The sequence below is a fragment of the Petaurus breviceps genome, unplaced genomic scaffold (assembly GCF_028583685.1).
Source record: "Petaurus breviceps papuanus isolate PSGF00001 unplaced genomic scaffold, PetGlider_PUasm1.0 226, whole genome shotgun sequence".
NCBI lineage: Eukaryota > Metazoa > Chordata > Mammalia > Diprotodontia > Petauridae > Petaurus > Petaurus breviceps.
The window spans coordinates 5,177,070-5,204,856 of NW_027185890.1; the positions used below are offsets into that span (position 1 = coordinate 5,177,070).

Consider the following 27,787-nt stretch of genomic DNA (forward strand, 5'->3'; position numbering starts at 1 on the left):
AATAAAAAAGTAAAATAAAAGTTTTTGTTATGTGTTTGAAATTCATTTCTTTGGGATGTAGACCTAGCAGTGAGTGAAATTGTTGGGTCAAAGGGTATGCATGGTTTTATAGTTCTTTGAGCATTGTACCAACAGTGTATTAGTGTCTCAATTTGCTCATATCGCTGCCAACATTTGTCATTTTTCTTCTCTATCCACATTAGCTACTCTGATATTTGTGGGGTGGAACCTAATAATTTTAATTTGCATTTTAGTGATTTAGAGCATCTTTATACAATGGTAGATTTTTTTGTTATTTTTGTCTGAAAACTGCCTTGTCATGTCCTTTGACCACCATTTATAAGTTGGGAAATGGCTCTCATTTTTTATAAATTTGACTCAGTTCTCTATATATTTGAGAAATGGGCATTTATCAGAAAAAGTTGCTGTAATTTTTTCATAGTTATGATTATTAATTTTATTTCCCAACCTGTTTATACTACTCTCTATCTTTCCTTTCATCCTATTCATCCTCAAAAGTGTTTCACTTATAACTTTTACCTCCACCAATCTGAACCTCTTTCTTTTTTATTTTTTGACTTGTCAGCATTTCTATATTGAGCTATTTTTTTTTAAATTTATTTTTGGGGTGGCTAGGTGGCGCAGTGAGTAGAGCGCTGGCCCAGAGTCAGAAGGACCTGAATTCAGATCCAGCCTCAGACACTTAACACACACACAAAAACTTGTCGTGTGACCTTGGGCAAGTTAACCCCAATTGCTCTCCAAAAAGCAAAAAAAAAAAAAATTTAGTTTTCAGCATTCATTTCCACAAAATGTTGACAGTTTTTTCTCCCTGTCTTTCCCCTACCCCCACCCCTGAACTTCTTTCTATCAGCAACCCTCTTCCCCTTTCCTTTTATCTCTTTCCCTTTCTACTTTCTTATATGGTTAGATGGATTTCTTTCTTTTATGAGTGTGTATATTGTTCCCTCTTTGAACCAATTCTAATGAGAATAGGGTTCATTCACTCCCTTCCACCTCTCCCATCTTCCTCTCTACTATAAAAGCTCTTTTACACCTCTTTTATATCAGATAATTTACCTCATTCTATCCTTTTTTTCCCCTTTCTCCAAAGCATTCCTCTTTTTCACTCCTTAATTTTTTTTTAAGATAATCATCCTATCATATTCAATTCACACACATTTCCTCTGTCTATGTATATACCTTTAAATGCCCTAATAATGAGAAAATTCTTAGGAGTTACAAGTATCATCCTCCCCTGTAGGAATGTAATCAGTTTAACCTTATTGAGTCCCTTGTGATTATTCTTTACGGTTTATCTTTTCATTCTTCTCTTGGGTCTTGGGCTTAAAAGTCAAATTTTCTACTTAGCTCTAGTCTTTTATTATCTGGAATGCTTGAAAGTCCTTTATTTCATTGAATATCCATTTCCACACCTGAATGATTAGACTCAGTTTAGCTGGGTAGGTAATTTGCTGGTTGTAATCTTAGATCTTTGCCTTTCTAAATATCATATCCCAAGCCCTCTGATCCTTTCATGTAGAAACTACTAAATCTTATGTTATCTTGATTGTGACTCCATGAGTTTTGAATTTTCTTTCTTGATACATGTAACATCTTCTTGACCTGGGAGCTCTTGATATAATTTGGCTATAATGTTCCTGGGAGTTTTCATTTTGGGATATCTTTTAAAAGATGAGTAGTGGATTCTTTCAGTTTCTCGTTTATCCTCTGATTCTAAAATCTCAGGGCAGTTTTCCTTGATAATTGCTTGGAAAATGGGGTTTTAGCCCTTTTTTTGCATCATGGCTTTCAAGGTATCCAATAATTCTTAAATTATCTCTCCTACATATGTTTTCCAGGTCAGTTATTTTTCCAATGAAATGTTTTAAATTTTCTTCTATTTTAATTCTTTTGATTTTTGTTTTATAGCTTTCACTTGCCTAATTTTAATTTTTAAAGAATGATTTCCTTCATTGAAATTTTGCCTCTTTTTCCATTTGAGCAATTATACTTTTTAAGGAGTTCTTTTCTTCGGTGAATTAAATCTTTTTTTCTTGGAGCCAGTTAAGCTTTTTAAGGACATCTTGCTTTCAATGGATTTTAGTGTCTCTTTTACCATTTGACCTATTTTGTTTTTTAAGGTGTTATTTTCTTTAGCTTTTTGGGTTTTTTTTTTGCCTCCTTTACTAATTTGTTGACTTTTTTCTTTTCCTAATTTTTCTTATACATTATTTATTTGATTGTTAAATCATTTTTGAGCTCTTTTAGGAATTTTTTTTGGGGGGGCTGAGAATTTCATATTTTTCTTTGAGGCTTTAAATGTAGTGCTTTGGCTTTATTTTCTGAATTTGTGTTTTGATCTTTTTTGTCACCATAGTAACTTTCTATTGTCGGGATCTTTTGTTGTAGTTGTTGTTTGCTTATTTTCCTACCTATTTTTTTTTTTATTTAATAACTATTTCAAGTTTCCTTTGCAGATATTTAAAAACGTTGAGAAAATCATAGGTCTCACCAGATTGCCAAAGGATTCCAAGACAAAAAGTTATGAACCTTTGCCTCAGAGGCTGGGCTGTTGTTGTCTCTTCCTAGCACATTTTGAAACAGGCCAAGTATGAAATACATTCTATCCCTGTGACATAAAAAACCTAGGAAAGACACTTTTGTATTCTACCTCTCATTTACAAAGACCTAAGAATCTATTACAGCAAAACTCAATTTAATATACCACTTTGTTTCAATGGCTATAGAAAAAAATGCGAAAATTAAGCTTTTACTCTAAGTGTTCATAGGCATTTATACACTTAAATCATCCCTGTAAAGCTGCAGAGAGCTTACAATTTAAGGGCTCTGTGAAAGAATGTTTCTTTAAAAATAGTAGAGACTAGTATTTAAAGCATTTAAATTCTCCAACATGCAGAGTAGGATTAAGTACACCACAACTTTAGAGTTTCACTATCACATTAATGGCTTGACTCCTTAACAATTTGAGTCCTTGCTTCTGTTAGCTACAGAAGGGAAATCTGTTTCATTCTCTACACTTTCTTCAATCAAAGGTAAACTCATTGAAAAATTAAGTCAGCATCAGAACAGTTAAATGTTTCCTGGGAGCTCACACACAAAATGAAGTCCTCACAATAGTGATTTTATTAAATTAGATGCTTTATAAAACATTGCAGATGTCATAATTGTTAACATAACAATTTACCAAACTAGTAACTGTTGCAGTTTGCTAAGCATGTTTGTAAAGGAAAGGAAATGCCAAAACCCTGTGAAAGTTGTTGCTTTAGCCTAGGAGAACAAAGGAAGTTTTGTTTCTCAGACATTTTAAATCAGTCAATTAAAACAGGTCAGGAATTTCCCCCCTATTAAGAGCTGCATCAGTAGAAATATTCCGGTAAATATAAAGTAGACTGTTTATACACTGGAAATACCACAAGTTGGATTTTGTCAAATGCAGTAATGGAATCATCATCTCTGCGGCTTTGAAGGTTGGTGGTTTTTGGTCATTTAATTTTTTAAAATGTCAAACTAGTAGCCATTTGAGGCACAGTATCCTTACTCTGAAATAAGCAGTCTTCTTTGCAACGTATTTTAAAAATCCTCATGCTCTACCTTAAGACAAAGCAATTTTAATATTAGGTGCACACCCACATGCCCTTGTTGCAAACCGCTTTTGTTGACAAGATATGAAATAGTTCAAGGAGGCTATATTGAATGATGCTGGTAAATACTACACTTTTTTTTTTTTTTTTGGTCACCTTGCAACTATTGTTTCCAATTTAGTGACTGCTGCCCTGGAACCAGATAGCAACAATGACAACATTATTAGGATTTCTTTTTTTTTTTTTTTAAGCAATTGGGGTTAAGTAACTTGCTCAAGGTTACATGGCTGAGTTTCTGAGGCCAGAAGCGATCCCTGCCCAACACCGGGGCCAGCGCTCTTACTGCACCACCTAGCGGCCCCTATTAGGATTTCTTTACTGTGATTTAGTAGCAACCAAGTTTCCCGATTTTAACCCCTTGGCAACAAGAACCAAGTTCCCCATTGCATTAGCACCTAAGTGTCGAGGGGTGAAGTAACCAGCACAAAGATACTGACTTTTGATTGTAGCATTTGGCAGAACTGAAAGGAAAGGAAGTTGTGCTACATGTTGAAGGGACTGTGGACAACAGAAGAAGACAATGGTGTAGAGAAGATAAAATGTCATATGAAGTCTTCAAAGTCTTGCACATATCCTCCATCATAGCCACCATAGTCTGCAAGATCATCTTTCATTGTAGCCTTTAATCCCCCTCCAGGAACCATATATTTCTTCTTTTTGGCTTTGTTTAACTTTTCTTATTTCTGTTTTTCACTGCATAGCACTATCAATGAATTGGTAATCTTTTTCAAGTCATCAATTTCCAATGAAATACCCACATCTCGAACTAATGCTTCCAAGAAACTGGCATAATATAGAGATTTTTCATACTGTGTAATTTTATCTTTTAGTAACTTGCCAAACTCTGTGAAGTCATCTCTTGAAGAGGGGCTCATGGCATCTATACCACAGATTGTGTTATTAACCAAAGGTTTCTTTTGCTAATTCAAGGTCTGCCTCTTCCTGTAATTTCTTTAGCCGTAGTTTATCTGTTAATTGTTCTTCTGGTGTAAGCTCTTTAGATTCTTCAGGCTCTTCCAACTGTTTCTTAATTTCTTCTTGTCTTTTCTTCTGTTGCCGTTCTTTCTCTTTGATTTTCTGCTATTTTCTTCTTTTCTGAAACATTCGTTTCTGGTTTTACCTGTGCCTCCTCTTTTTTTTCCTTCATCATCATCATCATCATCCCAGTTTTCCTTGACGTCGACATCCTCATCCTCGCCCTCCCAGTGGTCCCTACCTGCCGCGTCCCCAGCCTTCCGCACCCACTCCTCCACCAAGAACGTGTCCGTGTCCCAGGAATCCGTGTTCCCCGCTGCCTCCGCCATCTCGGGTCGGGTGTGTTTGAGTGCAAGAGGGAGAGAAGGGGGAAGGAGAGCGCGAGGGGGGTAGTGAGTCACCCAATAGCTTCTCGCTGGCCAACGCGGGGCACACCGGGACAGCAGCGGAGCCTCAGGCCCAGGCCCAAGACCCCACCCGAGGCTTCCTACCTTTTTCTTAACTTTTAACTTTTTTTAAAGTTGGGTTTTGATCCTGGGCTGGAGGGGTCCCTGTGTCATGTCTCAACTCTTTTGGGGTAGCTAGTTCTGGACGTCTGTAAGCTATCAGTTCTTCCAAGGTGGTATGATCTAAGGAGATATGTGTTTACTACTCTCCTGGCCTGTACTCTAGTCTCTGAGTAACCACAAGTTCTCTTTTGTGCTGTGGAATTGTGATCAGGGTGCCTACTCCTCTGGGGTTATAAGATGTGGTGTGCTCCTCACCCAGGGACTGTGACTCCTCAGGAATGAGACATGGCTCTGAGTGTGTGCAATGTAACAGTCTTGTACTCAGTGCCATTAAAGGGATTGCTGTAATCTTCTCACCAGATATCCAGATCCCTTACCAATTGCGGGCTGAGAGCTCTAGAAGCTGCTGTTGCTGCTGCTGTGGTTGATTCAGTCACCTGGGAGCTGTGGGTTTTTGGGGGCATGGTCTGTGGTGGCACAGGATGTTACACTTTCACCCTGATGCAGTATATCTTTTCTGCCAAATTTCTAAGTTGCCTTGTGATGGAAAATTATTACTTTGTCCTTTTATGGGTTCTCCTGCTCCAGAATTTGTTTCGAGGAATAAAGTTTTTGGAGGGGAATTTGGGAAAACTCAGGTGAGTCCATGTCTGTTATCTGCCATCTTGATTCTACCCTCCATATCTCTTTTACCAATCTGTTATTTCTTTTTCTTAACAATTTTCTTGTATCACTCTTATTTCTTTTTTCAGTTTTTCCTCTACTATTCATGTCTTTAACTCTTCCAGGAATTTTTGTTGGGCTTGGGTCCAGTTAGCATTTTTCTTTGAGTATTTGTTTGTGACTATTTTCACATTGCTACCTTCTTCTGAGTTTATGTCTTGGTCTTCCCTCCTACCTTAATAGTTTTTTTGTGTGTGTGTGTGGTCAAATGTTTTGTTGCTGATTGTTCATTTTTTTGTTTTGCCTGTTTCTTGACTTTGAACTTTAATGTTGGGCACTGCTCACAGTGGGGAGGGTGGGGAGGAATCCTGCCAAGTTTCACACTTTTTGGTGCTGCAGTTTTCAGAGTTAGTTCTGGGGGTCTGCAAGTTTTTGATGCTTCCATAGTAGTGTGATCCTAGAGAGGTCCTGATCTGTACTCTAGGCTTTACCAAGGAAGTGTCCCAGTCCCCTAAAGCTGTATTTATTAGTGCTTCTCTTTGCTTTGGTGCTGTGACCAGGGTCCTGCTCCCTTGTGATCAACCACCAGCACTTCTCTCTGCTCTGAAACTCTATTCCAGAACTGCTTATGGACAGTAAGGTTGCTAATCAGTACCAGTTGTACCTAGAGCCATCACATCACCTGTAATCTCCTTTTGAGCAGTTGACTGACTCCAATCTCTGTGCTGAGAGCTCCTGAAGATTCTGTTTCTCTCTCAGGGTTGTGTGGGCTCTAGAAAGACATCTACCCTGGTGTTACAGACTTCTGCTGAGCCAGGAAAATACCTTACATTGACTTTTTGTTGGCTCTGCTGCTTCAAAATTTGGTGTGAGACATTCTTTTCAAATTGTTTGGAGAGATCGGCTGGATGGTTGCCCCTAATCTGCCATCTTGGCTTCTGACTCAGCTGGGATTGTTTTTAGAGAAAGGTATGGAAAGAAAATTCAAGTGTCCTGAAAATAAAGGAGTGATGAGGATTGTAAAGGCCTTTGAGGAAAATGGGAACTGAAATTATTACTTGAGCTTTTTATTAATAAGACTTTAAGTAGATAATAAAGAGAAATAGGAAGTCAGCATGCAGGACTGTTATTGGAGCTGGAATAAAAAGCCACTACACTTCACTTATTTTTCTTTTTATCTTTTTTATCTTCACTTTTTAAAGTACCTGCTATGCTCTAGTCCAACATGTCAAACTTAAATAGAAATGAATCCCTGTGGGTAGCATATAGATTTAGAAAACCCACAAATTAACATTGTTATATAGTATTTTTTTCTTAATAGTATTTTATTTTCCCCAATTACATGTAAAGATAGTTTTCAATACTCACTTTTGCAAAATTTTGAGTTCCAACTTTTTTCTCCCCTTCCTTCCCTCTGCTCTCCCCTCCAAGACAGGAAGCAATCTGATATAGGTTACGCATGTACAATCATGTTAAACATATTCACACATTAATCATGTTGTAAAAGAAAAATCAGAACAAAGGGGAAAACCCATTAGAAAGAGAAATAAAACAAGTAGAAATGGTATGCTTCAATCTGCATTCAGACTCCATAGTTCACTCTCTGGGTGTAGTTAGCATTTTACTAGTCTTTTGGAATTGTCTTGGATCATTGTACTGCTGAGAAGAATTAAATCTGTCATAGTTGATCATCGCACAGTATTGCTGTTGTTATGTACAATGTTTTTCTGGCTCTGCTCACTTCACTCAGCATCAGTTCATGTAAGTCTTACCAGGTTTTTCTGACATCTGCCTGATAATCATTTCTTATAGCACAATAGTATCCCATTACATTCATATACAACTTGTTCAGCCATTCCCTAATTGATGGGCATCCCTTCAGTTTCCATTTTTTTTTGCCACCACAAAAAGAGATGAAGTAAATGTTTTTGTACATGTGGGTGTAATGCGAATGTAAATTTTAAAGATCTTCCCTGCCCCTAGGCTAAAGTGCACCTGAAGCCTGGGGTGGGAGGCTTGTTTTTCAGTAGATACTTCTTGATTGGCCAGTGAGTCAATAAGGTTGTTACATTCTCTGAGCCAGGAGAAGGCTATATAAGCCCTGATGTGTAGCTTTGTTTTGGGACTCACTTTGAGAAATGTTCTGTGATTTGATCTGAATTCTGGGAAGCCGTTGTTGAGAGTCCCCCGGCTTTGAAAAACCCAGAATGTGGAAACCCAGATGTTGACTGGGTATGGATGTAATGGTTGGACAGTTTGGAAATCTGTCTACTTGATGTTTCTGTCTTGATAATTATGCCTGTATACTTTGAGGTTCAGGGTGCTGACCTTTTCTCCTGAACAAGGTAAACGATATATGTCTGACTGATTAAAGTAAGCTTGTTAATCCATTTTGAGTTGCTTTCCTTTAACAAAGCAGATCTAAGAACCTGTGGTAGCTGCAAACCCTGAGGACGCGCTTGGGGTGCTTGCTGCTACAGTGGGTTATTTCCCTCTTTTTTTGTGATCTATTTGGGATACAGACCTAGTAGTGATATTGTTGGATTAAAGGGCATGCCCAATTTGATTGTCCTTTGGGTATGTTTCCAAAGTTCTATCCAGAATGTTCAGATCACTTCTCAATTCCACCAACAATGCATTAGTGTTCTAATTTTCCTTCATCTTCTTCCACATTTATCATTTTTTTCTGTCAAATTAGCCAATCTGATAGGTGTGAGGTGGTATCTCAAGAGTTGTTATAATTTGCATTTGCATAATCAGGTGATTTAGAGCATTTTTATATGGTTATAAATAGTTTTAATTTCTTCATCTGCAAACTGTCTATTCATATTCTTTGACCATTTATCAATTGAGGTATTGTGTGTGTGTGTTAAACATTTCCCAACTACATTTTAATCTGTTTGGGCCTGAGTTTGATACATTTGCTATAGTCTTTTCTACTTTGTCTCTTACCTGATTCCTCTTTAGTTTCTCAATGTTTCTACATGCTATAATTTTCTTTATTCTCTCCTGCCCCTCATGGCATTCTTCCTACCATTATCTGAACAGAATGTGTTCTGTTATTCTGAGGTTGTAGGTTATATCCAGGTTTCTTCTGGAACCAGCTCTAACCAAAGCAATTGTCAAATTTGCGGCGTGAGTATTTAAACCTGGGAAATAGGCAAATACTACAAATCATGGCTTGATATACATTTTTTTTTGCTCATTGTCTATACTTCAGAAAGTGATATAGAAAATGTTAAGGGAGATTAAACTTAAACGGTTGTTTAGACTTTTTTTTTAGTAGAGCTAGTTAAACATTTATCAGCACACCCTTAGCCACATCAAGGTAGTAGGATTTAAAAATAAAAGAAACAACTACATGGAGGCCAAAAAATATTTAGGATTATTATTTAAGGTGAGCTGTATATCATTTTTTAGAGGAAAATAGTTTATTTTAAAAATATTTTTCTGTGTTAACCATAAATTAGACCAAAACACCCAGCCTGTAGAAACACATCATTTTTTTTTTTTTTTGGTGAGGCAGTTGAAATTAAGTGACTTGCCCAGGGTCACACAGCTAGTAAGTGTCAAGTGTCTGAAGGCAGATTTGAACTCAGGTCCTCCTGACTCCAGGGTTTGTATTCTTTCCACTGTCACCTAGCTGCCCCACGTCTATTTTAAAATCATTCTGTCTACCTCTTTATAGTGTTTTAAGTAGTAGATAGCATATTGTATTAGCTTATTCAAACCAAGTTTTTCAGAGAGTTAGCTGTTGTATCTCAACAGGTGGTACGGAGACTAACAATCATTTTTTTTTTTCCCTAATAGAGGCAGATTTTACAACTCAAGTTGTCACTGAAGGAACTGTAGAAATGGGCAAGGAAAATGTGACTAGTTCATCATACCCGGACTTAATTCCTATGGAGGCGACCCTGTTAGTGATAGGTAAATATATGATGTTGTACACATATCACAGTTTTGTATTTTTTTCCAGTTTTAATCCACTTGGCATTGGCAAAATGAAACATAGGTAGTTGGTTATTAATCTTGCTGCATTTATGTTTTCAAAATATTTAGCATCCATTGTGACATTTTTTTTCTGATCACAAGTTGAATTACAGGTGAGATTTTTCATACTTTTTTAAAGAGTAAGGTTCTTTATTATTTTAGGGTGGGAAAACTTCAATCACTTTAAGCTGAAACTCTGAGTGTCTTATCTCCTTCCATGATGACCTTCACTACTATAAGAGAATCAACCCATGCCACAATAAATGACCTTCTGTTTTTCTAGTGGAAATGACTAGAGTTATAAAGCCATATATATATATGTTTTTGTTTTTTTTGCTTTTTGGAGGGGGAGGGCAGGGCAATTGGGCTTAAGTGACTTGCCCAAGGTCACATGGCTAGTAAGTGTTAAATGTCCGAGGCTGGATTTGAACTCAGGTCCTCCTGACTCTAGGGCTGGTGCTCTATTCACGGTGCCACCTAGCTGCCCCTCTAAACCATACTTTTACTCTGGCAAAATGGTTAAATTTTGTCCAAGGGCATTTTTACAAAGCAGATTTTCAGCAGACTACAGTCTTGAACACATGGATTCTTTGAACCCATCAGAGCATTCAGTGAACAGACTGGCAATTTGTTTAATTTATAGAATTTATATAAAGGTTTAAGTTTGTAACAAGCTTTATATATAGGACATACCAAAAGTCTTATGGCAGTTTTAAACTACTAAAGCTAGGTTCAAACTGCCCTTAGATTTTTGGGATACTCTCTATGATAACTCATTTGGTCCTCATAAAAAGCTAGGTTCTCTTATTAGTCTCATTTTACAGATAAGAAAACTGAGATACAGAGGGAATAAGTGACTTGGATGCGGGGGTGGGGGGGATAGGGGTAAGCTCACACAGTAATTGTGGCAGGATTTGAAGTCAGATATTTCTGATTCCAAGTCCATGCATTGTACCACCTGAAGATCTCAGAGTCTTCATAGAGAGTCAACTTTGTTCCTTAGAAAAAGACTTTCCAGTACTTAGAATCACAGGACAAAGTGTACAATATCACTATTTATTGCACTCCCCCTTCCCCTCCCCATACACCCTCCTTTGTAATTATCTCTTTCAACCTTTAGGTATCCATGTTTCAATAAGGTCCACTTCTTTTCTTCCCTAGGCCTTTCCTGAGCCTTCTAGCTGCTGTTGCTTTTTGTCAGTGTTCCCTGCCCAAACTATATTAAATTTGCTCTGTAGAGTTTTTGCATTTACTTATGTATATATGTTGTTTGCCCCCACAGAACATAAGGGCAGGGACTTTTTTTCTATGTATCCCTAGTGCTTAGCACTATATCTAGCATATTATTTTAGTAGCTTAAAAAATGCTTATTGACTGATTGTTCAGGGGTAATTCTTACAATGACAATTCTTAACTGTAAGAGTAATTAGGATTTAAGAAGTTTTAGTACATTAAGTAAAAATAGCAGCTTTTGTTATCTGATATATTCAAATGGTATGTATTTTTAAATGTTACTTCTAATTGGTTTAAGCCATTTTAGCAACTGCATTTGGTGAGACATTGGTGAGACAAATTTTCAAATTCTGATTATTCATTTTGTTTGAATGTTTTTAATAGACATCGGATATTCTTCTTGATATCACTTCCTGAAATTACAGTGATAAAAATATCACTGATATTTTTACTCTGGATTTTTGATAGCATATGTACAGTTATTACTACATAAGAGCTTCCTGTTCCAGATTTCCTACCTTGCTATTTGATCTGGCCCATTTCTTCTCTTTTGTACCCATTCAGTAAACTTCATTGTGTCCTTATCACTTCTAGGACCAAATATAAAATCTTTCTGGCATGTGCTGTGCCTCCATCTTTCTAGTATTCTTACACTTTTACACTCATTCCATACTCTACACTCCAGTGACACTGGCCTCTGTTGTTCTTCATGAGACACCCCATGTCTGTAAATTGGGCAGTTTTCACTGATTGTCCCTCCATGCCTAGAACCTTCCTCCTCATCTCTGCCTCTTGGCTTCTCTGGCTTCTCTCAAGTTCCAGCAAAAATCCCACCTTTATAAGAAGCCTTTCCCCACCCAGCTTAATTTCTAGGGCCTTTTCTCTGTGGATTATTTCTAATTTATCTTGTACATAATTTGTTCGTATGTTATCTCTCCCCATTAGACTGAATTCCTTCTCTAGTGGTTAGTATAGTACCTGACATACAGTAGATTCTTAATAAAAGTTTATTGACTGACTGATTGTTCATTGTTCTTTATATAATAACTATCACTCACTTTAGGGTGGTTTCATTTTTACTTTATCTTTTTAAAAAGTTTCTTCTCCCCTTCTCCCCCTTCTGTCCAGTTGGTAGCTGGCCTTTTAGGTTAAAACAGTTTTTGAGAGTTTAAAATAAATATATCAATCTACACAATCTCTCATCAGCAAAATTAGTACAGCTCTTTCCCTACTTACCTACTGATATATGGCTAGTGCATCAAATGAAGACTGAAGTGTTAACTCAATAGGACATTTCAGATTCAGAGTTCAGTTAGACTGGCAGGTATGATAAATTAGACAACTATGGGTCATGAAAGGTTGGAGAATAATTGGTATCTAAGCAGGCAAAGGGTCAAGTCCTTGGATATCTGCCAAAGTAAGGAGAGAAAGGTAACCATTGTAGAAGTTTGTAGGCAAGAGATCCAGAAGTCAGGTAGTTAAGGTTGTCAGTACTCAAGGGTCAGGAACCCACTTAGTATAATCAAAGCAACCAGAGATGAGGAGATAGGTGAAGGGTGTAAATAAAAGAATATTAAAGTGTAGATGAAATAGAGCTTGATAGTGAAGAAAGGGCTTTGTAAAACAAAAGCTCCTTTTGTGCTTCTTCTGGACTAGAGCTGGTTTCACAGTAGAATTGGGCCTGCAGTATATACCTATCTGAAATTAGGGGAATGAGGACTGGGGAGCAAAGTAGCTAAGAAATCTACCACCTGCATTTTGAAAAAGTTCATGTTTAGGCCTATGGGTTCAAATGTTTGATATTTTTTTTTTGGCTGGTCCATATTTTGATCTGACTGCCTCAAGAAGAGTGGCTTCTATACATATACATAGGCATATTCATAATATGTACATGCTTATAGTGATTCAATTAATATTTATCAAATGCCAATGGATGGATGAATCTGTGTATGACATATAATCCATGCCACTGGTTTAACATCACTTCTAGTGCTAGGTATTAGGCTCGGTGTTTTTATGTTTATTATATTCAGGGGAATATGATCAACAACACTTAGAACTGATAGACCATATCCCCCTCATTCTCTGTTAGAATTAGGTGAAAAGGCAAACAACTAAAGCAAAGAAAAGGCAGGATGTAATGGTGGGCTGAGAATCTAGAGCAAAATGATTGTAGGATGTCTGGATCCTGGTGAATTGAAAGCAAGTTGATTGTTGACATTCAGTGTCCCATTCTTACCCATCCTGAGGAAAGGGGTTATAGTAAACAGTGTGGTAAACCAATGTTATAGGACTACTGTAGGACACTTGTGGAGTCCAGCCTCTCAATTTAGTATACACTGTCCAGTTTAAGTACTAGAGTGTGTTAGCTGAATGCTGGATTTTTAAAAATCAGTTTGGATTCATTTTGTTGGTAAAGTCATTTGAAAATAGTAGCAAGCCTATATGATGGTTTAGGCAACGTGTCTTAACATTTGTAGCAGCTTCCCTTTGACTGATGATACAGTAAGATTTGAAATACTATTTTGTTCTTTTTGCTGGGAATAATGATTGTGCAAGAATTGGTCTATTATTTATTGCCATTCACTAACAATTACTATTCAGCTGTTGGAAATAGGAGTAGAAATACATTGTTAAAACATAAGTAGTAACATTTACCACTTTGTCATCTGTCTCCAAAATGACAAAACACATCTGAAATCAATTTTCAAAATGGAAAAATAACAGAGTAAATGTTTATGTCTATTACAAGTGTAAATGGAAGAAAACAGTGAGCCAAGAACCCTCTCTAGCAGGAAATATTGCTTAAATCTTCACTTCAATAGTTATAAGGTAACCAGAGTTTCTCAGTACTTGCTAAATTTCTCTGAAAAGTCACCATTTTGCAAATACAGTCTCAATGATGTAAGTTCTCCAGATTTTCTTGCTTTGTTAAAGCTAACTATGTGTGTCTGGGAAAAAAGTCTGTGTCTGTCTAGGATGTTAACATTACTGTTGTTCCGTGTATTCTAGATGTGTTTTATAAGTAGATGTATATTATTTATGTGCTTTCATATATAACATTGTGCATATACACATAATACATATCTTAGTATTTACACATGTAGCATGCTGGGGGTAACCTACCTCCTACTTGAACTTGCTGCTTATGTCCCCCAGAAGATGGATACGTCATGTTCATGGTAGCAGTGGGTCCATGCTTCTGAAATTACAGCTCACAGACTCCCACTGATATGTTTAATAACAACAACAACAATAATAGTATTTTAAGGTTTGCAGAACACTTTACAAATATTTCATTTTATTCTCACAGTGGTCTTGGGAAATGGGTACTACTTTTCATATAAGGAAACTGATAGCAAAGTTACAGTGAGTGAATTGCTCAGATTTACATAGCTAGTAAGTGTCGGAGGCTGCATTTGAACTCAGGCTCAACATCCAATAAACATCCATCTAGCTCTCTCATATCTTTCATTAATCAGCCAAAGACATAGCTCAGTAAGAAAAATAGCAGCACAGAATCTTCCCCAGAAACTGGGGTTCATTCTTTCATAAATATTCTCAATGCTGAGAGTAGACACTCAACAGAGGTTACAAGTGTCATGCTTCTGAAGTTCTGGGCCTTATATGCTGTCTTGGCCTGGAGCATCCATCATCCCAGGCTGTCTTCTTTCCCTGGTTTCCTCTGTTGTGCCTGCCCCTTCTATTGATGAGTTCGTTTCTCCAGGGACCTTCATTTTGTGATGGGGCCCAGGTGAGCACATCCTTTATTTCCTTTCCTGCTGTGCTTCAGCCTTTTTGGACTTCCACACCTTATCCTCTATCTAATGCTTTCTAGCTAGCTTACTTTTTGTGTGTTGGCTTCACCAATTAAAATGTAAACTCCTTGAAGGCAGAGATTGTCTATTTGCTTGTGTTTGTATCCCTGACTCTTAGCACTGTCCCTGGCACTTGACACTTAAAGATTCATCTTTAAGTATGTCATTTTAAAGTATTTAACTCAACTTTAAAATAAAGCAAAATCTGCATAATAGATTTGCAATTTTATGAATGACTTTCCTGTTCTACAATGTCTATAAAATGACAACTTTATTTAGTATTTAAGTTTAGAATAAAATTTAAAAAATAAAAATGTAAAGCCCTTTGATATTCATTAATGATGGTTATCAAAACAATAGTGAAGGTTTCTGTGTTTCAATTCTTTCTTGCCTCTAAAATGATATTAAAATGATTTTAAAAAGAGAAGAGGATAATATGAAATTAGGAATTGGACTTGATTTTATTGATAGAGGGAATTTCCACATGAAGAAATTCTTTTTTCTGCTTACTCAAAAAGTATGTAATTGAAATGGACATCTAGATGGTGAAGTGAATAGAGCCTGGAGTTAATTAGGAAGGCCTGAGTTCAAATATGACTTTAGACATTACTACCTATGTGACCCTAGGCAAGTCACTTAACCCTATTTGTCTCAGGTTCCTCATCGCTAAGATGAACTAGAGAAGAAAATGGCAAACCGCCAAGAAAACCACAGTCAGACATGATTGAAATACAAAAACAGCAACAATATAGTTCAACACGTAAAACTTGAAAAGATGCTCTATGTATCTATTTTTGCTTCTGGTCTTGCTTTTGCTTCTGTTCGTTTTCTGGGGATGGGGTAGACAGGGCTACCCCTAACCTCCCTCTCCAGTCAACTTCTCTATTATTAAAAAAATAGTGAAAACAAAACTCTTCTAACAATTATTCATAGTCTAGCAAAACTAATTCCTATACTGACTGTATCTAAAAATGTGTGCCTTTCTCATTCTGCATCTTGAGTCTATCTCAGTGTCAGGAGATGGATAGGGTGCTTCATCATTGGTACTCTGGAATTGTGGTTGTAAGAGTTCATAAGAATTTCTTTCCTTTTTAAAAATATTAATTCATTTTATCTGAACTTTAGGAATAAAACAAGCATTTCCAAAATATAGTAGAAGAGAAGAAAAAGTGATTGCACGTGAAACTACAACTTTATTATGTAAAACTTGCTTTTCCTTTTAAATATGTGATAAAGTTATCATGTAACTTTTTTATCTCCTCCCACCTCTGCCCAAGGGATGAATACCATTAGACACAAATATGTATATGTGTAGAATCATTTTATACATACTTTTATTTATCAGTTCTTTCTCTGGATATAGATAGTATGTTCCTTCATAGGCCCTTCATAGTTAATTTGGGTATTTATAATAGTCAAAATGACATATACTCTCTCAAAGTTATTCTTAAAACAATATTGCTCTTACTATATGCTGCATTTTCTTGGTTCAGCTCATTTCTCTCTCCATTATTTCATGTAGGTCTATCCATTGTTTTTTTTGGAGGGGGGAAGGCAAGGCAATTGGAGTTAAGTGACTTGCCCAAGGCCACACATTTAGTAAGTGTGTCAAGTGTCTGAGGCCGGATTTTTTTTTCTTTTTTTTTTTTTGAAACCAGATTTGAACTCAATTCCTCCTGACTCCAGGGCCAGTGCTCTATTTACTTCACCAACTAGCTGCCCCTATCAATTTTTTTTTTAACATTGAGCACCTTTCTTATAGCACAATAGCATTCCATCACAATCATATACCACAACTTGTTTAGCCATTCCCTAATTGACAGTAATTTCCAGTTCTTTGCCACCACAAAGAGCTGCTAAAAATATTTTACAACATATAGGTTCTTTTCCTTTTCTCCTAATCATCTTTGGAAAGAGACCTAATAGTGGTATTGCTGGCTCAAAGAATATAGGCAGTTTAATAATTCTTTGGGCATAATTCCAGATTGCTCTCCAAAATGGTTGGATCAATTTACAGTTAAACTACCAACAGTCAGTTAGTTAGCATCCCAATTTTCCTACGTCCCTTCCAACATATCACTTTCCTCTTCAATCATTTTAGCCAATCTGATAGACATAAAATCTTATCTCAAGGTTGTTTTGATTTGCATTTCTCTAAACAATAATGGTTTGGAGCATATCTTTTGACCATTTATCAACTGGGGAATGACTTATATTCTTATATATTTGACAAAGTTCTTTATATATTTGAGACAAGAGACCTGTATCTAAGAAACTGTCTATAAATGTTACCCCAATTACTGTTTTCTTTCTGATCTTCACTACATTTGTTTTATTTGTACAAAAATTTATAATTCAATGTAATAAAAATTTTCAATCTATACCTCACACAGCTCTCTACCGCTTGTTTATTCATAAATTTTGTTCCCCTAATATTTTCTTAAGTTCTTCAGATTTTCTTGTAATAGCATTCTTTGTTTCTAGGTCATGTATTCATTTTGACCTTTGGTAAATGGTGCAAGATATTGTTCAATGCCAAATTTTTGACATATAATGATTTCTTATCCTAAAAATTTAAGTCTTATCAAACACAGGGCTACTATAGTTAATTTCATAAGTATTTCAAACTTGATTGTAAGCTCTTTTTGAAGGTATTTTCATTCATATAGATAACTTAATGCTTAATACACAGTAAGTATTCAAACATTACTTTTGTTGATGTGATCCTGTTGAGCCGAAGTCAGATGTTTTTAAAAAAACCTAAATTATTTTATTTTTCTAACTACATAAAAAAGCCTGCAAAAATAATTTTTAATGCTAATTGTTTAAAATTCTTACTTCCAAATTCTTTTGCTCCCACTCTTTCCCCCTCATTGAGAAGGCAAGTAATTTTATATAGGTTATACATGTGGAGTCATGCAAAACATTTTTATTTTTCAATCAGATATTTCATGAAAGAAAACACAGTCCAAAAAAAAAAAATCCAAGAAAAATAAAGTAAAAAAGATAGGCTTTGATCTGCATTCAGATACATTTGGTTCTTTTTCTATAGGTGGATAGCATTTTTCATCATAAGGAAAATGACTTGATTCTTTACATCCTCGAGGATGTAAAGAATCCAAACACCAACAGACTTGGCTTTCTTTAAGCACAGGTTAATTAGCAACTCCTATAGGCAATCTTTGCCAATTCACTCAGTTGTCACTATACACTTTTAAATAACTCTATTCTAAATATACTTTGTCCATACATAGTAAATCCTTTCAGTTGGAATGTAAGCTACCTGAGAGCAGAAATAGTCTCATTTTTGTTTTTTTCTCCATAGCCTAGCATCAGGTCTTGATATTAATGTTGGTTGAATTGAAATTGAGACCATAAAGGATGGTCCTAAAAGGGAACAGAGGCTATTTCAGGTGTCCTGGAATATTTAATGGTATTCAAAACTATTTCTACCTATACTGTGTGTTTTAATTGATCATGATTTCACAAAATTATACTCTCTAGGCTCCATTATTCTATACGAAAAGGAATTCTTTTTTTCAAGCAGGCAATTCAATTCAGCTGTTTTTGAATTGTACAAGCAGTTATTTCAAGCAATTGCCCACAAGGCACTTCAGTTTAGCTGTGTATACAGTTTTTAAAATTTTACACTTAGTTGTTGCTCAGGAAAGCATTTTCTCACTTTCCATATTTCAAATGTAAGTATAAGTGATGACATTATAAGCTGTTGGACAAAAGCTACTTGCTATCCACCTTTTCCATACATCTTGTCCTTTATATAGTCTGTTAATTGGGGAGGGTAGAAGGGGACAAGTGTTCTAGAGAATTGAGAGTCTTACAGAGAATTATGGAAAGCTTCAAGAAGCTATGCAGGGAAGTATTGTTATTGATAATAGCATACCCTTAGGACCTGACTTTTAACAATAAGGATGAGGAATTCATTGTTATAGGGAACTCCTGGTTGAGATGACACCTATTATCCAGTACTGGGCTTCCCCTTTTCTGCATCTTCTGTCTTTTTGGGAGTTGTCTATAGAAGTGAAAGTTTAAGTAATATGCCATGGGCCATACAGTGTCAGGGAAGGACCTTTGAACCCTGCTTTCTATTTTCAACTCTGTACTACTTCTCTTTAACAATAATAGTCATAAAAATGAGTTCTTCTATATCTACATGTAAGTTTCTCCTTCAAACTCATACGATTAAGAAGAGTTCAAGTAATAACTAACACTTTTTATCATACTTAGAGAGGCACTTTTCATACATCATCTCATTTGAGCTTCCCAACTACTCTATAAAGTAGTTAAAACAGGTATTATTATTCCCATTTTGCAATCAAAAAGTTAAACTTTTATAGGGATTAAGAAACTCTTCAAATTACAAAGGTTTCTTTATACTAAAATTTTATGCTGCTGTAATCATTTTCAGACCATGCTTCAACCAGCAAGATACATTTATTGAATATATTCTGTGTGTCAATCATGCTGTGGATATAAAAGGAAATATAAAACTCAACTCTCTCTTCAAAGAGCTTAAAATCTAATTGGGAAAACAAAGCAATAAGTACCATAGGAGTATGGCATATAGCTGTGCATTTCTATTAACATTAATTTCTCTTTTTTTTCAACATTTACTTTTATAAGATGTTGAGTTCTAACGCCCACACACATGTACAATCATATTAAATATATTTCCACACTAGTTATTTAATATTAATTTCTTTGTATTATTATATTAATATGTAATATAAATTAATATTATTAATAGTAAATTCTTAATTTGAAAAAAATAAAGTGAATCAAACAACTTAGAGGTAGAACGCTTGAAAAACTATATTTTGGTAAGAAACTGTAAAATTGTAATCAATATTTTGAAGCTGCTACAAATGTTTAATTTTCAGTACCTGCCCTTTATTTATATCCTTTATCTTTTTTTTAATTAATAGAAACATCTGATGCTGTCATGGAAAAAAATGTGACAATAGGAAATCCTGCTAGCATAGAACTAAAATGTAACTTCAGTACCACCAGGCATCCACAATTTGTGTATGCATATTGGAAAAAAGGTGATTATCGGATCAATATAACCAGTGGTGTAAGAGTATTTGAAAATATCATGCAAGCTCATATCAGGTAAGTGATGCAGGAATTTGACTTTTTTTTTATTTCTGTGACCATAAGCTTGTTGAATTGTCATTATTTTGTTGACTTGTTATTTAAAATTTTATGTTGATCTATTGAATTGTTTACTTTATAGTGCTTTTATGTTGTATAACCTTATGTTTTATTCTATGCCTAAATCTTTTCATTTTTCACTCTTGAAAGGCATATAAAGGCACAAAAATAATCATTTCATTTCTCTCTAGGTTGATGGTCACTGATAAAATGCATATGGACAGCTACTCGTGTGTTTTTGAAGGGATAAATGAACGAAGGGGCACATTTCACTTTAAAGGTCAGTACTGAGAACTTAACCATGTCAATGCTATGTTCTAGGAATTTAGACTCATAATATTTTTACATTTCTAATGAATAAATAATGCAGTCAACAGAATGTAATTATATTTGATGTGTACACAGTGGATTTATACATGTACATACATGTACAAACAAATATCTGTACTGTACATGCTACACACAATATATATGTATATAACACATACATATTTTATACACACCCATACCATGTTGAATGTGAGGGGGCAGTGTCACAAACTAAGGGACCTGCCTTAGAGTCTAGATGACCGGAATTCAAGTTCCATTTTTGTTACATTTTGGCTATATGATAATGGGCGAAGCATATAGCATCTTGGTACCAAACAGAATACTCTAGGACTATCCATTAGAGAAGAGTTGAATATGTATATTAGTGGAGACAATCTTCACACCAATAATTCCTTACAGTGACTGGATGTCTCCTACCTTTTCTCCTTAAAAAAAAAATCTTGTACAATATAAGAAAATGATTAGCAACTTCAGATCTTGTTCATTCATCAGTTTTCAAGGACGTACATTTCTAGAACCTCCAGACTTCATGAAAATTTTTTGTATTTATAAAAAGCTCCAGCATGTGAATTTTCACAAACTTTTTTTTTTTGTAAAAATAAGAATGACTTGTCAGAAATAGATAAATTTTGGGGAAATGAAATTTTCTCTGGCAAAATGAAGTAATATGGGTATTTTCATAGCTAGACCACGAGAGCAACATGGTCCAGGTTAGACTTACTATAAAAAAGTTTTAACTATTAAAGGCTTTTGTTTCATTTTCAGTCCCTTTGTACTTTGGGAAAGTTTCCATTTAATTTTAAGTTCCCAGCCAGTAGCCACAACTCAGTGCCTTTTGGTGATAATGATTAAAGATTGATCACTCTTTTACTCATTTCTCTCTTATCATCCTAACACCGACACACGGAAGCTGTTTTCCTTCATTTTATACATGGTAGTAACCTACTTTTAAGTACTCTTACTTGTGTAGAGTATATTTCCACGGACAGAAACTTTTACCTTCTTTTTTTTTTCTTTTTTCCTTTCACTTTTTCCTACCTCCTCTTTCTCAATTTAGAATTTTGATAGATAAACAGAATGTGTCCATTACATATACTGACTCAGATCACTTCTTCAGGTTGTAGATTTTGTGGAATAAACCATAGCAAGTTCAAGAATAGAGATAAATAGAATAAATGTTCAACAAGTATTTAGACATTACCTGTATATTTTTTTCTTCTATTAAGGCTTGCTTTTCTGATGAAAGAATTCCACTTGAACAAAGTAGAAATACTGCTTTGAGAGTGTGTTTCTAATTCATGATGTAGTATGATTAAAAGAGATATTTTACTTGTGATCGCCAGTTCCCTCCTTTTTTCTTTGAATCTTCCCTTCTAGTACTATCATTTTTTGTTTTTCCCGAAACAACAAATAACACCTATATTTGTTTGTGTGTATATATGTATACACATATGACATGCTCATAAACATATACACATTTACATATTTCTGTATTTCATTGGTCACCTTTTGATGACTTGTCCACTTTGATTTAATTAAGTTAATTCCTGTTTCTGACTAGAACCTCAGCACAAAGTCTGTGTGGTTTATTCAAGTATAAAAAGATACCTGAGTATTAGCAGTGTCTTTTTTGTGATTTAGATGGAAGCATTTCACTTGGGCTTATTAGTTTTTAATGTGCATTTAACTTTAATGCAACTTTAAGCATACCCTGTACAATGGAGGTATTTGTAAAGTTAATAAATTTATCCCTTCTAGCTCCTTTCCTAAGAGAGAATCCTGCCCTAAAAGTAATTTAAAAAATGAATATTGCCAGAAGAAACAATTAATTTCATCAGGATACAGTTTAAAGGCTTCCACAGAACAATTCATATTGCAGTTGTTTAATTAGACCTTCAAGGCATAGCTATTTTACAAATATTCTTCTTACAATCTTCCCATTACTCCACACTCTTTGAATGTGACTCATCATCGGTTCTCCTAAGAAAAGGTCTTAACTTCTTTTTCTGGAAGAGTAGCGCCCGTTGTGTGCCTGAAAGACTATTTAAGCCTCAGTTTTATTTATTTATTTTATTTTTAATTTTTTTACTTTTTTTTTCATTTTTCAAATGTTTTATTAACTTCTGATTTACATCATTCATTTCCGCCAGGTTTTGAGTTACACATTTTCTCCCCATTTTACCCCTACTCACCTCCTCAAAATTCCAGTAGCAGTCCCACAGGATATCCCCTCCTTCAATCTGCTCTCTTCTATATCTTCTCCATACCCCCTTCGACTTTTCCAGTAAGGCATGGTAGATCTCTGTGCAGCAGTGCCTGTATATCTTATTTCCCAATTACATGTAGAATAGTATTAATAATAGTATGTATATATATATGTATATATATATATTTAAACATTTGATTTTAAAACTTTGAATTCCAGATTCATTCCCTTCCTCTCTTGTCACCCACCCTTACTGAGAAGATAAGCAGTTCAGTATAGGTTGTACATGTGTAGCTAATGCAAAACATTAACATATATATTGTAAAATACTGACTATATTTCCCTCCCCCCACTTGTTCTATTCTCTTCTTTGATCCCATGTCTTTTCAAAAGTGGGTGCTTCCAACTTCCCTCCCCCGCAGCCTGCCCTCCCTTCCATCATCCCCCCTCTCATTCCCTTCCCCCCTACTCTCCTGTAGGGGGAGATACCCTATTTAGTGTGTATGTCATTCCCTCCTTAGGCCAAATTCAATGACAATAAGGTTGACCCATTCCCTTTTGCCTTTCTGTTCTTCCCCTCCATTGTAACCATTTTCCCTTGCCTCTTCTATATGAGATAGTTTACCCTATTCTGTCTCTCCCCATCTCCTCTCATTATATTCCTCTCTCACCTCTTAATTTCACCTTTTAAGTATCATCCCTTCCTATTAAATTGGTCCTGTGCCCTGTATCTATGTATACCTGTAAACATATATACACACATTCACATATATATTCATACCCTCTGATATATATATATTTCTATTCCCTTCAACTATTTTCATACTGAGAAAAGTTTTATCAGTTACAATCATCATTTTTCCATGTAGGAATGTTAATAGTTCCACTTTGATAAGTTCCTTATGATTTCTTTTCCCTGTTTACCTTCTCATGCTTCTCTTGCTTCTTGTATCTGAATGTCAGATGTTCTATTCAACTCTGGTTTTTTCATCAAGAGTGCTTGAAAGTCCTCTACTCCACTGAATGACCATATTTTCCCCTGAAACATGATACTCAGTTTTGCTGGGTAGGTGATTCTTGGTTTTAATCCCAGCTCCTTTGCCCTCTGGAATATCTTATTCCAAGCCCTTCGATCCCTCAGTTATAGAAGCTGCCAGATCCTGGGTTATTCTGATTGTATTTCCACAATATTGAAATTGTTTCTTCCTGGCTGCTTGTAATATTCTCTCTTTAATCTGGGAATTCTGGAACCTGGCTATAATATTCCTAGGAGTTTTCTTTTTGGGATCTTTTTCGGGAGGTGGATTCTTTCAACCTCTGTTTTGCCCTCTGGTTCTAAAACATCAGGGCAGTTTTCCTTGAGAATTTCTTGGAGGATGATTTCTCGGTTCTTTCTTTTATCATGGCTTTCAGGTCCAATAATTTTAAAATTATCTCTCCCGGATCTATTTTCCAGGTCAGTGGTTTTTCTCATGAGATATTTCACATTGCCTTCTATTCTTTCATGTGTTTGGATCTGTTTAACAGCATCTTGATTTCTCATAAAGTCATTAGCTTCCATTTGTTCCACTCTAATTCTGAAGCAATGATTCCCTTCAATGAGCTTTTGAGATTCTTTTTCCATCTGGCAAATTCGGCTTTTTAAGGCATTGAAGCCTCAGTTTTAAATAGGGCAATGGAAGTTGTCTACTAAGTGCAAAAGTCAAACACAAATGTATGAGTCTGAGCCCTTGGACCAATTCAGCAACAACGTCACTGTCTCAGTCTGTGTGCAAGTCAGAGATTATTTATTACTATGATTTTTATAAAATGACATCTACATAACTGATCAGTGTGATAACAAAAAAAAAATGTTGCTGTCTTTTGGTATTTAGCTGTCTGGAGGGTAGTTGATGCCAGAAAGGTCATAGTAACCAAATTGTACACTCTGAACCTGCAGCTGCTAATAAGTCAGGGATGACTTTTAGTTCAAGAGATGGCATATAGTTTCTCTCCACCCCCAGCCTCCACCTTATGCGAAAAAAGGAAGCAAGACTGCTACTTCCACAAAGTTCATTATTGTTACAGATGTTTGGAAATTCATCCCAATATTGTCATTGTGCATACTTGACTTTTAGCCATCTAGTCTTGTTTCTCAAGAAGAAACTGAAACATTACTTTGACTCATTTCCTGGAGAATTTTGTTACCAGTACCAGTTTAGCTAAATGGTTCACTTGAGCCATGAGGCTGCTTCCAATGTTCATTTGAAGACTAATCATTCCTTTTTAGCTGACAGACAGCCAGCTGCAGAAGAAAATTGAGCTGAGCCTGCACAAAAGTGGGTCAAGCAATTATATAAGAGAAGTACATCCTTTTCTATTGCATTGCCACAATATGTGCTCTATTAATTAGAAAGAGAGAGTTTGCTGTGTCATTTGGTATAGGAAGTTCCGTTTTGCTTAAAATTTAGCCTTCACAGGGCCTATGAGGTATATGTTGCTCACAATATTGTTAGTCACGTCAGCTGGTCAAAATTAGTGCATGTTTTTAATTTTTTCTCCTGTGCTGTGCTGATATTGAGACCCACTGTAGCTTTTACCATGTTCGTTCCTTTTTATTGCAATGGAGTAATCAAGGAATGCTTTGATTTGGAAAGATCTCATTTACACTTACTTGGGAAAAAGTAGAAACATACTAGCTATCATGCAAATGTCATCAGTATAAGTCTCGTCAGCTAGCACCTTGTTCAACCCCCCTTGTAGTGAATGCTCAAGAAATTTTGATTGACAGTTTTTACTTTTCTGTCATAAAATTGTCATGGGATGCTACAGTGGGACAAATACTAGATTTGGAATCCAAGGGCCTACATTAGGTGTCCCATCACTTACTACCTGTATGACCTTGGGAAAATCACTTAGCTTCTGTGGGCTCAGTTTCTTCATCTGCAAAATAAGTGTTGGACTAGATTGCCCAAAAGTCTCTTATTGATAGTTCTAAGTATATGGTCCTGTAATGTTACGATCAATTCTTTTCATTGTTCCTTAAACCAAAAGTACAAGCTCAGCATTCAGTTTTGTGTCCTCTGTCTTTGCCAGTATTTTCTTCTCTCTTTTTGCATTAGGATCATCAATGATATGGCTGCATAGACTGACCTTTCTACATTAAATCTAGTTTCTTTTGTTTTACCACACACAGAAAGTTTCCATTGAAGCTTCTCCTCTCTGGTTAGATATACATTGTGAAGAGTGAACTGATAAAGAATACTACTTAATTTATTTCATTGTTGTGACTAGAGGCACCAGTATCTTTCTTATAGTATGAATCTTTTTCTAGTTACTACTGAGTCTGTGTGTGTGTGTGTGTGTGTGTGTGTGTGTATGTGTGTGTGTGTGTGTGTATAGAATCCTTAAAATCACACGTGGTTAGGTGTGGTAAAATCAGATTCACAGACATAGCTGTTTTTGTGAAATAGCCTTTATGAAATCATGTCACTACCTGCTCATCTCTTTGTATGCCTTAAAAACAAGCCAGCACATGAATCTCATTCTAGTAGAATATACAAATACAGACACACTGGAAAGGCCACTCAGATAATCAGCCTTCTCAGAGCCATTCTGATCTCACCTGGCTAATTCCTTCTCTATCCAGTGGTATATACTGAAGTCATCTCATACTGTCTCAAGAACAATTGTTTAAATGTTTTGTGTGTTCATTCACATCTCAGAAATAGGCAAATGCTACAAATCAAGGCTTGACTTATTGTTTTGTTAGTTGTCTGGACTTATGAAAGTGAGGGAGAGAATAATGAAAATTAAACAGAAAATATAAACATGTTTTCTGCATCTCCTCCCCCCAGCCAGTTGTTAGATATTTATACTAGCACATCCCTGTCTCCATCCTGTTGACAGCTTTGAGGTAGTAGGAGATATTTAGAAACCTTGGTCTCATTGAAGTATGATCATTTTGAACAGATTGTTCCTAATGTCAAAACTCTTGATTCTCTATTACTTTTTTAAAAATTTATTTTTGTTATTATCAACTTGACACTGACAAGCATTTACCTATACAAAGAATAGAAAAAGAATGCTTTTGTTTTGTATATTTCAACTTTAACCCAGTAGTTCTGACACTGACCTACTTTTCTGTGTTCATTACTTCTGACCTTGTTTTACTAACTATAAGGAACCAAAAAGTAAATAATACCATGTTACAGGTCATTAATCATTTAGAAACATGAGAAAAGAACTCTTTTAGAAAATTTTTAAAACACAAATTTGTATTTTATTAAATTTATTTTTACTAACTGTACATTTCTCCTAATTTTCCTTAGTTCCTGAAATTTATACAAAAGAAAAACCAATGGTGAATTATGAACAGGATTCTGCTGTCTTGAATTGTAACAGTAAAAACTATGTCCCTTTGGAATGGATGTGGTATACTAGTAATGGAAGTCAAAAGGTAGGATTTAATTTTTCTGATAGAAGAAAAAGAAAAATAAGTGAAAGCTTTTTATGGCACTTTTAGTAATAGAGGCAGGACCCTAGGTCTATTTAAACTTCTGAGCTCCATGTTATTTGAGTTAGAATTCTTTTTTTTTTTTTTTTGCCTTTTGGAGGGCAATTGGGGTTAAGTACCTTCCCCAAGGTAACATGGCTAGTTTGTGTGTGTGTGTGTGTGTGTGTGTGTGTGTGTGTGTGTATTAAGTGTCTGAGGCTGGATCCGAATTCAGGTCCTCCTGGCTCCAGGCCTGGCACTCTACTCACTGTGCCACCTAGTCACCCCTCTGAGTTAGAATTCTTAGAAAAAACAAATGGCATCAATGTCAAATATGTTATCTGCATAGTCAGAGTTCAGAAATCCCTTTTAATCAGGCATAAAACTGACTTTAAAAGAAGATTTTGCAATTTATTCATTCTTTTTGAGAGGAGGGCACAATTCATTAGCCTTTCGCATTTTTAATTGGTGATCAGGATAAATATATCCCTTAGGAAAGGTATCTTATTCATTATTGTACTATGTAGTTATCTAGAAAGTTGATAAGGCCATTGCATAGTAGATAAAGAGCTATTCTCTAAAGCAAGCAGACCTGTGTTCAAGTCCTTTCTGTGACATATTCTGGGAGATTAGAAGAGTCACTTCACCTGTAAATGCTCCAAATGAATGTCTAATATTCCAGAGTTTTAGAGTGGTGGCAGATACAGATAGATAGATAGATAGATAGATAGATAGATAGATAGATAGATAGA

At 35.6% G+C, this 27,787-nt stretch overlaps 1 protein-coding gene and 1 pseudogene across 2 annotated transcripts in view; one reads left to right on the top strand and one right to left on the bottom strand.

Moving 5' to 3' along the window:
• The window catches only part of EMB (embigin), a 50,928-nt gene that overhangs the window by 14,304 nt on the left and 8,837 nt on the right, over positions 1-27,787 (top strand). For both annotated transcript variants that reach the window (XM_069095304.1, XM_069095305.1), the window contains exons 2-5: positions 9,623-9,739; positions 19,797-19,983; positions 20,217-20,305; positions 26,872-26,999. In XM_069095304.1, the coding sequence (XP_068951405.1) occupies positions 9,623-9,739; positions 19,797-19,983; positions 20,217-20,305; positions 26,872-26,999 (521 nt within the window). The remainder of the gene's footprint in view (positions 1-9,622; positions 9,740-19,796; positions 19,984-20,216; positions 20,306-26,871; positions 27,000-27,787) is intronic.
• On the bottom strand, positions 3,986-5,042 carry LOC138166778 (eukaryotic translation initiation factor 3 subunit J-like; annotated as a pseudogene).